General features: G+C 40.9%; 1 protein-coding gene across 2 annotated transcripts in view; it reads left to right on the top strand.

Moving 5' to 3' along the window:
* Positions 1 to 17,081, top strand: part of TTC33 (tetratricopeptide repeat domain 33) — a 249,239-nt gene extending 232,158 nt beyond the window's left edge. For both annotated transcript variants that reach the window (XM_030192185.1, XM_030192184.1), the window contains exon 5: positions 15,262 to 17,081. In XM_030192185.1, the coding sequence (XP_030048045.1) occupies positions 15,262 to 15,618 (357 nt within the window). In that variant the 3' untranslated portion in view covers positions 15,619 to 17,081. The remainder of the gene's footprint in view (positions 1 to 15,261) is intronic.
* The last annotated feature ends 418 nt before the right edge of the window (positions 17,082 to 17,499 follow it).

Here is a 17,499-nt window from a genome sequence, read left to right as displayed (position 1 = left end):
TCAAGCAAGATTGTGGAGCCATGATTCTGATTGCTCCCTTCTAGCCGCGTCAGATATGGTTACCTCTTCTTCTGGAGTTGGAATGTTTTCCAGCTCTCATTACGCAGAACAAGGGGGCACTTCTACATCCCAACCTCCAATCTCTGGCTCTCACGGTTTGGATGTTGAGAGTGTGGATTTCGCCACTTTGGGTCTTCCAGAGAGTGTCTCCCGAGTCTTGCTTCCAGAAAAGATTCCACAAAGAGGTGTTATTCTTTTTCATGGAAGAGGTTTGCCGTCTGATGTGACAGCAAGGCCCTAGATCCTGCCTCTTGTCTTATACAGACCTTGCTTGAGTTCTTTCTACACCTGTCTGAGTCTGGTCTCAAGACCAACTCTGTAAGTGTTCATCTTCGTGCATTAAGTGCTTATCATCAATGTGTAGAAGGTCAGCCTTTAGCTGTCCACTTCATGAGAGGTTTACGTCTCCCCCAATATTGAGAGAATTCCTTGTATGTGTCCGGGGGGGGGTTATTTCTGTTGGGCTTAGCACCCCCAATAATTTTGAAAGTTGGCTCTTATGCTTCGGTCAAAGCCCCTATCAAACCTTCTCCAGTGTCTTGGGGTCACAATGTCGTTTTCATCCAGCTGCTGAAAGCTCAATTCGGGCCACTGGATTCCTGCCATCTGAAGTATTGAACCTGGAAGGTCGTTTTCCTTGGTGGCTTTTCCTTCAACTCGTAAGGTCGGTGAGCTTCAGACTCTAGTAGCTCAAGCGCTTTACCTTACTTTTCATCTTAACAGAGTAGTTCTCCGCATGCAGCCAAAGTTCTTACTGGCGGTGGTATCGGAGTACCATCTGATCCAGTCAAATTGTCTTGCCAACATTCTTTCTCCCTCATCTTACAAGCCCTGGCGAAAGCAAGCTGCGCACTTTTTAAGTGGAGCGGACGAGCCCCCTCAGACAGTCCGCCCAGTTGTTTATTTCCTTTAATGCCAATAGAGAGGTGTTGCTGTCGGAAACCGCACCATTTCTTCTTGGCTAGCAGATTGCATTTCCTTCGTTTTTGTCCAAGCTGGACTGACTCTAGAGGGCCATGTCACGGCTCACAAAATTAGAGCCATGGCTGAGTCGGTGGCTCATCTAAGATCAGTCACTATTGAAGAGATCTGCAAGGCTGCGGCGTGGTCATCAGTCCACACATTCACATCTCACTACTGCCTTCAGCAGGATAGCCGACGCGACAGTCGGTTTGGGCAGTCGGGGCTGCAGAACTTATTTGGGGTTTAGAATCCAACTCCAACCCTCCTAGGCCCATTTTTGTTCTGTTCCAGGCTACACTTTTAGATGTTTCTTCTTTTCAGGTCAATTTTTATTCTGTCCTCGCCGTTGCGGGACTCCATTGACCACTGTTTGTTGTGTTGTGTAAGCCTGGAAGCTAGGGATACCCCACTTGTGAGAATATCAGCCTGCTTGTCTTCGGAGAAAGAGTAGTTACTTACCTGTAACAGGTGTTCTCCGAAGACAGCAGGCTGCATATTCTCACAAACCCTCCCACCTCCCCTTTTGGAGTTGTCTCCATCTTTTGGATTTAACTGAGGGGCGTGTCCGCACAGCGAGCGGGAAGATGTGTGCGCACATGCGCGGTGCGATCGCTCGCACGACGGAACGCCGTTAAAGGGATTTTTAGATTTTGCTTGAAAATCCTCCGGGGCCGACGTGACGTCACCATTTGTGAGAATATGCAGCCTGCTGTCTTCGGAGAACATCTGTTACAGGTAAGTAACTACTCTTTATGAGCAGAATATGTCAGATTTGGAATATATATTATTATTATTATTTGTTGCATTTGTATCCCACATTTTCCCACCTTTTTGCAGGCTCAATGTGGCTTACATATTACTGTTAACGGCGTTAGCCGATTCCGGTCTGAACAAATACATGGTGTGAATGAATACAAGGTGATATTGTGGTAGATAAGGTTACATGTATGGTAGGTACAATTGGGGGGAATTTAGGAAGGGAGGGTGGAGGACTCAGGTAATATCCATTACGTTCTTTGGTTACTTCATGTCGCAGGTGTCCATGTATTTTTATGTTGGGTCGGTGGGGTATGTTCTTTTGAACAGGTCTGTTTTTAGGGCTTTCTGGAATTTAAAGTGAGAATTACAGATTGGAATTGCATTAAAGTTCATAAGTAACAGAGTACTTTAAGCAGTCAGGTATAGAGAGAGTTCATTTCTGGAGTAAGAAATGAAGTGATATTGCGTTAAAGTTCAATGGTGTCCGAGTAAATTAAGCAGTCAAGTATCGAGGGTTCGGTTTTGTCCAGTTCTAGCATAAGTTTCGTTATCTGGTATTTAGGATAGATCATTATGATATGCCTTTTTGAACAGGTTGGTTTTTATCTTATGGTCACTTATTCTATGTTTGGCGTGTTCTGAGTGTGACCGAGGTATTCTGTTAGCATGAATTCTTTATGTAGCATTCTGTAGTAATTTGACTTGTTCAGTTTTCCCGATTAATGTTGATATTTTAGAAATGCATTGCCCCCCCCCCCCCCCCCCCCCCCCCCCCATAATTGCAGGGATGGCTACATCTGGAGAAGAGAGCCTGTTATTATTTCCCAGTGTACCACTGCACAGAAGTCTGAACAAATAATCTGGAGCAGAGGGCAGGAGGCTCTTGTATATAAGGGGAGGAAGTTTGAACTTGATCCTAAGAGAGAAGTAACCAGTGTTCAGCAATTAGGGACAAATGTTGAAAGCAATATAAGATAAAGAAGAGAATATATTTAATGAGCTTTGACTTGTTTTTGGTTTACTTGTCATAAAAATAAACACAGACATCTCTAGAATTGGTGTCATCTATTATTATTATTATTTGTATAGCGCTACCAGACATAGAGAGATAGTCCCTGCTTGATAGAGCTTACAATCTAAAAATACAGACAGACAAGACAATTAAGGGCGAGGAAAGAACTGGGTGAGAAGGAACAAGGATAGGGGAATTGAGTAGTGGTTAGGAGCCAAAAGCAGTGGTGAAAAGGTGGGTTTTCAGCATAGATTTGAAAACAGGTAGAGATGGAGCTAGGCGTACAGGCTCAGGAAGTCCATTCCAGGCATAAGGTGCCGCGAGGGAAAAGGAACGAAGCCTGGAATTAGCAGTGGAGGAGAAGGGGGACGACAAAAGAGATTTGTCCAGCGAGCGGAGATTACGGGGAGGAATGTAGGGAGAGAGGAGAGGTAATGGGGGGCTGCAGAATGAATGCATTTAAAGGTCATTAAGAGAAGTTTGAACTGTACGCGAAAGTGGACAGGGAGCCAGTGAAGTGACTTGAGGAGTGGGATAGTGTGGGTAAAACGATTTTGGCGGAAAATAAGTCGTGCCGCAGAATTTTGGACAGACTGGAGAGGAGAGAGATGGCTGAGCGGAAGACCAGTGAGAAGCAAATTGCAATAATCCAAGCGAGAGGTGACAAGGGTTTGGATAAGGGTTCTGGTAGCATATTCAGAGAGGAAGGGGCAAATTTTGCTAATGTTGTAGACAAAGAAGCGACAGGTTTTGGCCGTCTGCTGGATGTTAGCAGAAAAGGAGAGGGAGGAATCAAAGATGACTCCTAGGTTGCGAGCAGATGAGACAGGGAGAATGAGGGTGCCATCTACTGAAATAGAGAATGGGGGAGGGGGGAAAGACAATAAGCTCAGTTTTGACCATGTTCAGTTTCAGGTGGCGGTGTGACATCCAGGCAGCTATGTCGGTCAAGCAGGCTGAAACTTTGGCCTGGGTTTCAGCAGTAATGTCAGGTGCGGAGAGGTAGAGCTGAGTGTCGTCGGCATAAAGATGGTACTGGAAACCGTGAGATGAGATCAGAGAACCCAGGGAAGAAGCGTAAATGGAAAAAAAGTGTAAATGGAAAAAATCTACATCTCTGTTCTCTCTCATAGGAACAGTTTAGAAGCTCATAAGTCCTACTCCAAGCTACTGAGAATTCAGTTGTTTTTAATAGCTGACTTGTTTGGGAGTTGTCAAGCTTTATGAAATATTTCCCTGTGCCGGCGGTCAGCTAATAAAACAAAGCAATGGAACCAGATCAGTCTGTTCCCAAGACATGGTTCAAGTGACAATCATCTGGAAAAACATGAAGTAAATATTCAAGAACCTACTTACTAAGCTGTGTTAACAGTTAATTCAGCAATTGATTATGTTAATAGTTGAAGTGGCACTTTAGCAGTTAGTATGTGCTAATTGCTCCATTAACAGCTAACCTAAAATGAGCTATGGAATAGGAGGGGAAATGGGCAGAGACTGCTCCTTACATTTAATGAACAGGGATTTTACCATGTGGCAGATAATGTGGCACACAAGTAATACCACCTGAATAGGCATAAGTAGCTGCATCGCATTATATGTAGTGCAAATAATATGCGTAAAACTTTTCTATTCTGTTCTTGGCATTTAAATCCCACCTGTATTATTAGGAAAGCTAAGCGGGTTACAAAAGATAAGATATACAAAAATCAAAGCGCACAGCAGCAAGATTACATATTCAAATATTTATTACACAGATAAGTTTTCAGTGCTTTACAGAACAAAAAATATCCAGAAAGAACACGAATTTGCTCCAGAATTTAATTTCAGATCTTACTAGATTGATATCCGAATGAACCGTCTAAAACTCTTTTGAAAAACGTTCTAAGATGTTGGAAAACCAAATGATAGAAATAGAATGAATGAAAGAATAGAAATGAGAATTTCTCTTGAAAAATTGGATATGTTAATAAATGAGTATGGAAAACAGAACAATAACTGTGCAGAATTTTAAATACCATGCAAGTGATCTTAAATTCAACTCGTGCACGAAATGACAGCCAGTGTAAACTTCTCAACAGCGGAGTTGCATGATCACATCTTGAACAACTGAATATAACTTTGCTGCAACATTCTGAAGAAGCTGTGATCTATCAGCTAAACTAGAATGTAAACCAACTTACAACACATTATATTAGTCTAATTGAGGCAAAATAATAGCTTGTACAATCATTCTAAAATGATCAGGTGTTGATCAGGTATAAGTACAAATCTAGTCGTTCTCAATTGTCATAGTCTAAAAAAACAGCCTCTTATACAACTGATTTACCTATTTTTATTTATTTGTTACATTTGTATCCCACATTTTCCCACCTATTTGCAGGATTAATGTGGCTTACATGGTACCGTAAAGGCGATCGCTAATATCGGTATGAACAAATACACAGTGATGTTATGGCAGAGTAGAGTTCATGTGTGACAGACACATTAGGGAATCGTAAGGAAGAAGAGTAAGTTATGTCCTGCACGAGTTTGGTTACGTTGTGTTGCAGGGTTAAGACATTTAAGTTGGATCATTAGGATATGCCTTTTTGAACCAAGTTAGTTTTTAGTAGTTTCCGGAAGTTTAGGTGGTCATATGTTGTTTTCACGGCGTTTGGTAGTGTGTTCCATATTGTGTGCTTATATAGGAGAAGCTGGATGCATAGGTTGATTTGTATTTGAGGCCTTTGCAACTTGGGTAGTGGAGATTTAGATATGTTCGTGTTGATCTTGAAATATTTCTGGTTGGTAGGTCTATGAGGTCTGTCATGTATCCCGGGGCTTCGCCGTAGATGATTTTATGAACCAGGGTGCAGATTTTGAACGCAATATGTTCTTTGATTGGGAGCCAGTGCAGTCTTTCTCGTAGGGGTTTGGCGCTTTCGAATCTCGCTTTTCCAAATATAAGCCTGGCTGCTGTCTTTTGAGCAGTTTGGAGTTTTTTTATGATTTGTTCTTTGCAACCCGCATAGATTCCGTTGCAGTAGTCTAGGTGGCTTAGTACCATGGATTGTACCAAGTTGCAAAATATTTCTCTCGGGGGAAAAAAAAGGTTTCACTCGTTTGAGCTTCCACATTGAGTGGAACATTTTCTTTGTTGTAGCTTTCACCTTTTTTTTTTTTTTTTTTTTTGTTACATTTGTACCCCGCGCTTTCCCACTCATGGCAGGCTCAATGCGGCTTACATATTGTATACAGGTACTTATTTGTACCTGGGGCAATGGAGGGTTAAGTGACTTGCCCAGAGTCACAGGGAGCTGCCTGTGCCTGAAGTGGGAATCGGACTCAGTTCCTCAGTTCCCCAGGACCAAAGTCCACCACCCTAACCACTAGGCCACTCCTCCACTCCCTAGCGTAAGGTTTCGGTCGATAATGACTCTGAGAATTTTCAGGTTGTCTGAGATAGGGAGGGTGTAGTCTGGGGTGGTTATGTTGGTGGGTTTATTCCTGTTATATTGGGATGAGAGGATGAGACAGTGTGTTCTTTTCTGTGTTAAGTTTTAGTTGGAATGCATTCGCCCATGAGTTCATGATGTTCAAGCTGAGTTTGATGTCATTGATGATTTCTGTTGGATGATGTTTGTAAGGGATGTATATTGTGACATCGTCTGCGTAAATGAAAGGGTTAAGGCCTTGATTGGATAAGGACTTGGCTAGTGGGGTCATCATTAGGTTGAAAAGGAGCGGTGATAGTGGTGATCCTTGAGGTACTCCACAATCTGCTTTCCATGGTGATGATATGTTCGAATTTGATTTCATTTGATATGTTCTAGTAGTTAGGAAACCCTTGATCCAGTACACTTCCACCAATCCCGAAGTATTCTAAGATGCTTAGTAGGATCTTATGGTTTACCATGTCGAATGCGCTAGACATGTCAAATTGGAGGAGAAGTACACTTTTGCCTGTTGCAATTTCTTGTTTGAATTTGGCTAAGAGAGTAATTAGTACTGTTTCGGTGCTGTGGCTGGAGCGAAATCCTGATTGTAATTCATGTAATATTGAAAATTTGTTAATGTAGTCAGTGAGTTGTTTGGTTACCATGCTTTCCATCAGTTTGACTACCAGTGGGATAGATGCTACTGGGCGGTAGTTGGTGAAATCGTTTGGGGGTTTTTTGGTATCTTTTGGTATTGGGGTGAGTAGGATGTTGCCGTTTTCCAAAGGAAAGAGACCATGTTGAAGCATGTAGTTTAAGTAGGATGTGAGGTCTGCTATGAAGCGGTGGGGACTGGATTTTAGTAGGTAATTGGGGCAAGTATCCAATTTACAGTGAGTCTTGGAGAACCTGTTGATCGCTTGGTTGACTGTTTCAGTGGTGAGGAGAGCAAAGCTTATCCAGAACCCGTCTGCTGGGTATTCACCAAGGGTTGGGTCCATACACTCGATGAAGTTTTCGATGTCAGAGATGTTCTGAGGTAGTGTTGCGTAGGTTTATAATTTTTTCATTGAAGTATATATATATGGCAAGTTTGTCTGCAGATGTGGGGGGTGTCTGTGTTGGTTGTGGTGACCAAGGCGGTATCTAGTAGTTCAGAAATTGGTATAATTTTTTCATGTCTTTGTAGTCAGGCCCGATTTTGGTTTTGTAGTATAATCTTTTGGCTTGTCTTGTTCATATTTGTATTTCCTTTGAGTTAGTTTCCATGCGTTGAGTGTTTGCGCATCTTTTATTTTATTCCAAGCTTGTTCGAGTTTCCTGGATTGTGTTTTTAGTTTTCATTGATGATATCCAAATGTATACCCAGAACTCTAGAATATATTTCTAATTGTAGTTGTTCACCAGGATATATTGTAATGCTAGCTGGAATAGTTATTAAATCATTACTAAAATAAAGACATTTTGTCTTTAATGCATTGAGCTTTAACAAATGCTGAGTTGCCCACCAATGAATAAGAAAAATGCAATCAGAAATTGTAATCTGTAGAATCTGATAATCTGAAGACATAGGGATCAACATAAATATATAATCTGCATATGAAAAAAAACATGTAATCCTGAAGAATCTAATCTAAAACCCAAAGGACTCATAAAAAAATTAAAATTGGAGAGAGTGGTGAACTCTTCGGAACTCCAAAATTCGGACTCCAACAAAATTTCATGGTTGATTGTGTCAAATACTCCAGATATATCAAACTGAAGCAAAACTGACTGTTTTCCCTGACATAACAGATCCTTAACCTTTGACATAGAGTCAATAGCAAAGATTCCATACTGTGCATCGATCTAAATACAAATTGGAAGTTATGCAAACAACCAAAGAATCTAAATAGGATGTAATTTCAGACAAAACAATTGACTCCAATATTTACACCATCTATGGAAACTAGCCACAGGTCAGAAATTAGACACCACAGTCAGATCTGTGCCCTAAGATTTTGGGATTGGTGTGAGAATTATATCTCCTAATGAATGGGAAAATCCCCTCATATAAAGAATTAATAACTAAAACAGTGAGCCACCTAACCAGCTCAATTGAAATATCAGAAAATACGAAGGACAAATATCTAATAAACATGATTTATGTGATAATTTCCTTAATAACAATCTTACCATATCCTCGGTAACCATTGAAAAAGAGGACCAAACCTGATCTTCAGGTATTTCCCTCAAATAACTACATTGTGAGTGATTAATATCCACTTACCCAGATAGTGACTGTCTGATAAGATCAACCTTATTAATAAAATATCTTGCTAGGACATCTGCAGAAGGTTGCAATAACTCATAAAGATCAACCACTGGAGATGCCTATATAAGTCTGTTACAAAGTGATTTTTGGTCCTGTGATAAATCAGTTGTCTCTGTTAACTGAATGGAAAACTGCTGAGGACACCTCCGGCAGTTAACATAGAGGTTATCAACTACTGTTTGTTCATTTTGGCCATCCTCGGAGAATATCTGTTACAGGTGAATAACTTCGTTATGTGTCAGAGTTGGATACCCAAGGATTTTGTGGTTTATCCAGAGCCAGTTACTATTGGTAGTATTTACATAATGATTGCCTGTTTGATGACCACTGAGAAAAGCCTAATCACTGAAACACAACCCATGTTGGGTCCATTAAATATACTTGTTCTTCACCATTTTGAATAAGGGCTCTGGTTTTTCATCCTGGTGCAGCCTTCAATGGTAATTCCCACCATTCTGTTTTGCCAGAAGAAAGAAAGCAGTCTGTCTGGTAGTAGCAAGCAATGCAACCGCCAGGGGGAGGGGGGAGAAAATTACAAGATGATTTTCTTGCAACGAACGTAACATACACAGAGGTTGATAAGGGATAATGAGCGAGGATATATAACCCGGAGTTTGAGTGTAGAGCATTTTAAATTGATAACAATATATTATCATAAGTACATAAGTATTGCCATACTGGGACAGACCGAAGGTCCATCAAGCCCAGCATCCTGTTTCCAACAGTGGCCATTCCAGGTCACAAGTACCTGGCAAGATCTCAAAACAGTACAATGCATTTTATGTTGCTTATCCTAGAAATAAGCAGTGGATTTTCCCCAAGTCCATTTTATTAATGGCTTATGGACTTTTCTTTTAGGAAGCTATCAAAACTTTTTTTAAACCCAGCTAAGCTAACTGGTTTTACTACATTCTCTGGCAACGAATTCCAGAGTTTACACGGGTGGAGAAATATTTTCTCCAATTCATTTTAAATTTACTACTTTATAGCTTCATTTAGTTCTTCCTAGACCTAGTATTTTTGGAAAGAGTAAACAAGCGATTCACATCAACCCATTCCACTCCACTCGTTATTTTTATAGACCTCTATCATATCTCTCCTCAGCCGTCTCTTCTCCAAGCTGAAGAGCCCTAACCGCTTCTTCATAGGGAAGTCGTCCCATCCCCTTTGTCATTTTCATCGCCCTTCTCTGTACCTTTTCTAATTCTACTATATCTTTTTTGAGATTTGGTGACCAGAATTTCACACAGTATTTGAGGTGTGGTTACTCCATGGAGCGATACAAAGGCGTTATAATGTCCTCATTTTTGTTTTCCATTCCTTTCCTAATAATACCTAAAATTCTATTCGCTTTCTTAGCTGCCACCACACACTGAACAGAATGTTTCAACGTATCATCAACGATGACACCTAGATCCCTTTCCTGGTCGGTGACTCCTAATGTGGAACCTTGTATTATGTAACAATAGTTTGGTTTCCTAAATCAACCAATGAAATGTGATAGAATATGTCAGTTTTAAGGAGTAGGGGGTAAAGAAAATTCTGCTAAGGTAGTATGGAGTAGATGCACCATATAAAGCTTGGCAGCAGAGCAGATCAAAAATAAGTAACAAGGACAGGTAAACGTGGTTACAGGTTTTTAATTTGAAATGTCTGTTCTGTGGCCAGTCTTATTAAAATTGACATACGCCATTGCATTTCATTGAAAGATAAATATATATATAAGTTTTCCTTCACAATATCTCTTTTAGGGATTTTACCATATATGTATGTATGTAATAGGTGAAAAACGGTGAAGTGTTTTTCCCCTATTACATATATACTAGTATATAAAACCCAAAGGACTCATAAAAAAATTAAAATTGGAGAGAGTGGTGAACTCTTCGGAACTCCAAAATTCGGACTCCAACTAAATTAAAAGGAATCTATCCAACAAAATTTCATGGTCGATTGTGTTTTCTGTACCCATGAATTAGTCATCATGTTTAGCAGACTGCTAGATTGAACTGTATGTGAATTTTGTTACAGACCTATTTGAAATAAATAATACATAGGACTGTTTTCAAAAGTTTAATGGGATCTTAGGTGTCTTATTTCAACCTTTGGCAAATAAAACTGAAAACTAGTTGTCCTAGGAATCGTTTCTGCATTTCTCAGTTCATTAGATGTTTAAGTTCAGGACCCAGCCATTAGGACTATTGGAAGCATGCCTTTACTTTAGCCCCAACTAAGCTACTTTTCAGTAAGTTAAGGGGTCAGTTCTGCAAGTGGACACCCTCTTTTAGGTGCCGCAATGCTATGCAGTAAGATCCTATTCTAGAAGGCATCTGGGTGCCTGGATTCCATTAACATGATGTGATATCAGTGTGCCTTGCATTTACACGCCAACAGTTACTAGACCCAGTTTAACTGTGGTGGCATAAATGTGGCAGGACCACGTGTAACTTACAGCATTCTGTAAATTGCATGTGTAAGTGGCAGCCTTGCCTATGCCTCTCCGATGCAAAAAAATAAAATCACATTTGTTTTGCTGCCACTTGCACACATAAGTGTACATTTACCTCCAAAAGTACTAGTATTCTGCCCATTATGCTCTCAAGTGGCACAAATAGAATTGTCCTTTAAATGCGTAATTTAAAAAGTCATTTCCATGTATAAAATGGTGTATTACATGAAAATAGCCATGTATAAGCTTTCCCAGAATATATGCATATAAACATGTGCATAAGTTTATCTAACTCTATCAAAGGCGTACCCAGGGCATGGCTGGGGATTCTTCTTTTTTTTTAAGTTCAATAACTTTTACTGACTTTTTTTGAAGAAAGCAAAGCAAAAAAAGAGTACAGCCACAATTAACATAAGTCTCAAAAACAAAACCCCCAAAAAACAAGGAATCAAACTATCAAAACGAAAACAAAGGGATTCAGAAGCAATCACAGTAGCTCAATTGGTACAACAGTGCTATCAGCATTAAAGAATGCAAAGTTGATCAAAGTGACGACAGGAAAAATCATTGTGGCTAATGTGTAAGTAGAGTAAATATAGCATTGCTAAACTATGACAAAAGCAGTGTCATGAGTATTGCCAGGTTTTTTCTACAGATTGTAAGTGATTTAACTTACATGCTGCTGATCTTTCATATCTACAGCACAATAAAACTGTGTGCCAGCAGAAGCAGATGTTAAGATCATCAAAACTCTTCCAACTGCCAAGAATTTGTTGTAATGCTATAGACACCAGGATAAGCGTTGGGGATTCTAATCTCAAACATTTATAATCCATTAATCCCACAATGGGTCCAAAGCAGTTCACAGTACTAAAAGCTGGGAATTAATAGCATTATTAAGAAGGAGGCAAATTAAGGGGCCCTCATGTGGGCACGTACGTGTGTCCTACACGCATCAATTTCGAGTTACCACCCGGCTACCGTGATGCTCAGGTGGTAATTTCATTTTTTATGTGCGTCCGCTACATGCAGTAATCATCATTCTGCACGCATAGATGATTATCGCACAGTTACCATGTGACACCTTACCACTAAGTCAATGGCTGGTGGTAAGGTCTCAGACCCAAAATGGGTGCGTTCCAATTTTTATTTTGCTACACGTCCATTTTGGCAAAAATTTTTATAAAAGGCCTTTTTTTTTTACAGGAACGCTGAAAAATGGATCTGCGCGTGCCCAAAACATGCGCCTACACTAGCGCAGCCCCTTTTTCGGCGCACCTTAGTAAAATGGCCCCTAAACAACAGTCAATTTAACCTAATTTCTGGAGTAAATGTTTATGAAATAAAGAGGTTTTTTAAAAAATTCTTATGAAACAGGAAAGATAAGTGCTTACGCACCTACCTTATAAAATATACACATATGCTGGTAGAATGAACCAGGAAAGTTGTACCCACTAAATGGCAGCTATAAATGTGTTCAGGTACTTTCCATGGTGGGGAAGGGGATTTTCAAAGGGTAAATATGGGCATATTTTCCCTTTGAAATTGATGCAGTTTATCCACATAAAAGTGGCCTGTTTTAAAATTACTTTCTTTGGGGAGAGTTGTATAAATAGCACCCTAATTTGGGCAGCAAACAAAAACCACGCTCAGCGCTATTCTATAAACAGTGCTCCAAGTTAGGTGCTATTTATAGAATAGCGCATACCTCCAGGATCCACGGCCAACTTTTAGGCACAAGCATTTACACCAGCTAAAAGCTGGTATAAATCCTGGCACGTAAGTTAAAAGAGGTTCCCCTAAATTCCATGACCCTGACCTGCCCATACCCCTCCTGCAGCTGTGCCCGCTTTTCAGTTGCGTGCTGTATGATTTACGTGCACATCTTTATAGAATAGCGCTTTGCAAGATTTGTGCGTACATCCACATTTTTGCCAATTAACACCAATAATTGGTTGTTAGTGTCCAATGATTAGTTGATTAGTGCTAATTGGCTCATTAACCAAATTTGTGCATGCAATTTTGAGTGCCTTATATTAATTTGGCCCTATATGTTTGTTCAATTCACAAAACTCCGATCCAGAAGAATATACTCTTATAATACTACTGAGTTAGTTTCTAATGACTTCAATACAATACTCAGTACTAAATCAATACCTTAATGTTTATAAAACATTTTAAAGAAATTTTTGTGAAAATAATGTGCTCTATGCACAGAGAGACTTTGTGCTTAGAAAAGATAGACTGTAATATGGTGCTGCACTACTCCAATTTTCACCCAAGTCATCTGCGCAACAGTATTCCGGTTGGGCAATTCTTACGCCTTAAGCGGCTATGTTCAACAAAGCAGGCTTTTAGGCACCAAGCAGGGCAGATGTATCACAAATTTAAACAACGGGAGTACGCAATGCTTACAAAAGAGCATCCAATGCGTATAGACAATGGCTGTTGAAATCTAAGCTTCAGGAACAGGATACTCCGTTGGTGTGTGTGATGCTTTTTTCCTCTATGTCGGGGAACATACATTCTTAATTTGCAAATATTGGCACATTTTGCAGGTTCATGCTCCCTTGAATGAGACCCCGCATTTTGCATACTGGAGTGGTCGGAATTTTGGGGAGCTGCTGTCTGGTTCCAGGAGGGGACAGGAGGATCAACCGGGACATTTTAGATGTGGTGGCTGTTCATTTTGTCAATATGTGGCTGAAGGGGACTGTGTTCCGTTGCCCCACAGCTCAAGACAATTCCACATGCGGGACAGAACTGATTGTAATACCGCGGGTGTGATTTACTGCATATGGTGCCCGTGTAAGCTGTACTATATAGGCCATATAACTCGCAAAATTAAAACTCTGATTGGTGAGCATGTCAGTAATATTAGGACAATCAAAGCCGAAACTCCCTTGTTGTCCCATTGGGCTGTGTGTCATCATCTGATATCAGAGTTGCGCTATACAGTATTGCTGCAGGTGAAGCTGGAAAGAGGGGGATCGATCGTTGGGTGATATACTGATCCCTAAAGAGTAGCGTTTTATTTACACTTGGGATACTATCCAACCGCGTGGCCTGAACAGAGATATGGAATAGCTGTGAAGGCGAATGATAGGGGAGTATGAGTACTTGATGTAACCAATAGCTAAGCGAACTGTGACGTGTGCTGAGAATTTAAAAACGTGCGTGTGTGTGAGGAGGAAGTACGTATGACACCTGAAGAAGACATAACCCTGTGGAAGCCCGTCCTGGGTTTGTGTCCGCAGATGATTTCAAGTGGAGTGTTTGTAAGTATTTGAAAAAATTTATATTTTGAGGGTTTATTGCACATAGTGCTCTAGGAGTATGTGGATTAAGGTGTGGATATAGATGTTTGTGTGTGTGTTTGTAGGTCCCCTTCTGAGGAAGTGATAGAGAAATCCGGCCAGGGTTAAGGGGCTGGTTTGTCATGCCACAATGAGAGAGTGTATAGGAGCAGATTTACAGGAGCACTAATCACATGGGAAGTTATCCCCAAGGGAAGTAAAAACTCCACATATACCTATAATAATTACTCTGTGTATAATTGACTGTGCTATAAATATTTGTGATTATATTGGGCACGAGTGTGTATGTGGGGTTGGAATGGGAGGACCATTAAGGGCTATTCAGGGCATATATAATAGAGGTGGTTATTATGAGCCACCTTGTGGTCAATGGTCTTAATAAGTATATAGGTGTTGATTGATTTATTGTACATTTGTTGCGTTTATACTGTTGAGTGGGAAGTATTAAGTCAGGAAATACAATCTGTATAAACGCAGGAGAAAGAAACAGCAGACTGTGTAAGTGGATGCAGACTCAGTTGGCATTTAATCGAGCTGTTGGAAAGAATAGTGTATGTACATACCTTGTGTGGGATTTGGAACACCTATTGTGCTATGATGGTTCCATCTATGACTCTGCCACATGTTCCCTTGGGGATATAATGGTTGGAATGGGTACGAACTGAGCACATTATTTTCACAAAAATTTCTTTAAAAATTTTTATAAACATTAAGGTATTGATTTAGTACTGAGTATTGTATTGAAGCCTATATGTTTGTTGCCATGCACAGATAATTAGGTGCCCAGTGTAATATCCAAATGGCTAAAAATGTGCCTGTATTATTTTTGTGTGCCGACTCATATGCATTTGAATTCCCATTGATATGCTCACTTTTGAAAATTTAACCCAGTCTCTTTAAAGAGTTGGACATTTAGAATATGTGCAAGATATACTTGAATAACTTTATAATTGAAATCCTCTTCTTTTACCTAGGCAATCCGAAGCTTTCAAGTGGCTCTGCATATCTGCCCAATGAACTCTGAGTTATGGAAAGAAGACCTGGCCTGGGCAAGACAGTTGTTAGAGAAACAAAGAGAAGCAAAGAAGCGTGAGAATTCTGAAGCACAACTAACAGGAACAGAGAATATACAAGAGAAAATTCCAGACTATGATTTTGAAAGTGATGAGGTTGTAGCAGCTTGTGCGGCCATTGCGCAGAAACAGAAAATGGCTTCCACAGATGAAATCGTTGTTGTGTCTGCATCAGGGACTGTGGAAACAATAACCGAGAAGAAGAGCAATGCTACAACTCCTGATGATAAGATGTTTGTCAAAGCCCGAGGATTTTAATAGAATTGTTTGCAAGCTAAGAAATTATCTGATATAATTGGATATTGTTTCAAGGAGAGGAAGTGGAATACATGATTACTTTTGAAGTTCATTTATCCACATTTGGAATGTGGTAACAAGCATGGTTTGGTGATGTGCAGTAGCTCCTACATAATATATAAAATAAGTCTTTGGTTCCTTCTGTGCACCTTTGACATATGATACCATTCCGGAATCATTTCATCTAATCATAAAGATGGTGGTTGATATTCAGAAAGATTTATGCAGTTAACTTTGGAGTTAACCATATAAATATTTTTTCTTTCATTTGCAGAGAGCAAAGAAGTGACTTTTGGCCAGACATCAAGGTGTCTGACCAAAAGTTATATTAAAAAAAAAAAAAAAGTGGCAACAAAGGTGCTCTGGAGACTTGGCTTAAATTTAACCAGATAACAGCAATATTTAGCTGCTATTCTGTTATGTTTATCCATGTGAAGAGTTATTTTTTTTTTTAACAGGTCAACTAGGTTAGGAAGCCAGCTAGGCACTTGTTTTGAGGCTATTCTGTCAAGATGCATAAGCACCTATATATCTTTAAAATACAAAAGCCGTCAAAAAATGCCCATGTACATTTACACATGTTTGGGAGCTCGTGGTATGTACGTAGTGACCGTCATATAAAGGTGTATATTTTATAATCTACGCATGACCTTTGTGTCTGTCTCGTGCCCCCCTCCAGCCTTCCCCCAGTCTCTCTTGTGCCCCCCTCCAGCCTTCTTCCATCCTTCCCCCAGTCTCTCTTGTGCCCCCTCCAACCTTTCCTCAGTCTCTCTCGTTCCCCCTCCAACCTTTCATCAGTCTCTCTCGTTCCCCCTCCAGCCTTCCCCCAGTCTCTCTCGTGCCCCTCTCCAGCTTTCTCAGAATCTCCCTCATGCTCCTCTCCAGCCTTCCCCCAATCTCTCTCGTGCCACTTCTTTTCCCAGTCTCTCTCGTGCCCCTTCCTTTGCTGACTCAGACTCCTCTCCCCCTGCATGGTGATTGGTTTCAAGTCCTGCAAGACTTTCCGAACTTCCTGCACCACGTGGCTCAAATACACAGAGCCCAGTTGCAGTACAGGGGAAGAGAAGGAGTTTGAGGCAGTACTGAAGAAAAAAAACATTGAAGGTATGAAATTCTGGCTGCCAGGATGAAATTTCTAGCCACCATGGTGTCCTGGCACCTGGGATTTGTTGAGTCCAGCCTTATGTATTATACAAAAGAGGAAATAGACCTCAGACACGATTGGAAATAGCAAGATGCTGACAAATAGCCAAAATGTCAATCACAAATCAGAAAAGATCTGTTTTTTGTACAGAGTCCCTGGGTTTCAAAACAATGAAACCATAATGAACAATAACAACTTGTGATATACTGATGTTGCCACCATAAAAATCTGGTGAGTTTTTTTCCAATATGTTCCCAGCAGTGGTGTTCCGAGGGGTGCTGACACCCGGGGCGGATCGCCAATGTGCCCCCCCCCCCCGGACGAAGGGACATCCTCCCCCCCCCCCCCCCCCCGGGTGCACGCCGCTGGGGGGGGTGCCGCGCACCGGTCAGCGTCGTTGGTTTCCATGCTCCCTCTGCCCCGGAACAGGTTACTTCCTGTTCCGGGGCAGAGGGAGCATGGAAACCAACGACGCTGACCGGCGCGCGGCACCCCCCCCCAGCGGTGTGCACCCGGGGCGGAATCCCCCCCCCCCCTTTGGTACGCCACTGGTTCCCAGGCTCAATTTGTAGTAGTACATAAACCAAACAGAAATTCACTCAGTTCACTAATTACTCTGGACTCACTTACTAGAGATACAACATTCACTATCTTTGGCCGTAATAGTTCAGGCAGCAGCACACAAAAGGAGTATGCCA

This window comes from Microcaecilia unicolor, chromosome 2, assembly GCF_901765095.1.
Source record: "Microcaecilia unicolor chromosome 2, aMicUni1.1, whole genome shotgun sequence".
NCBI classification, from domain to species: Eukaryota; Metazoa; Chordata; class Amphibia; order Gymnophiona; family Siphonopidae; genus Microcaecilia; species Microcaecilia unicolor.
Note: the sequence above shows the minus strand (reverse complement) of the source record. Positions and strands in the feature narration are given on the sequence as shown.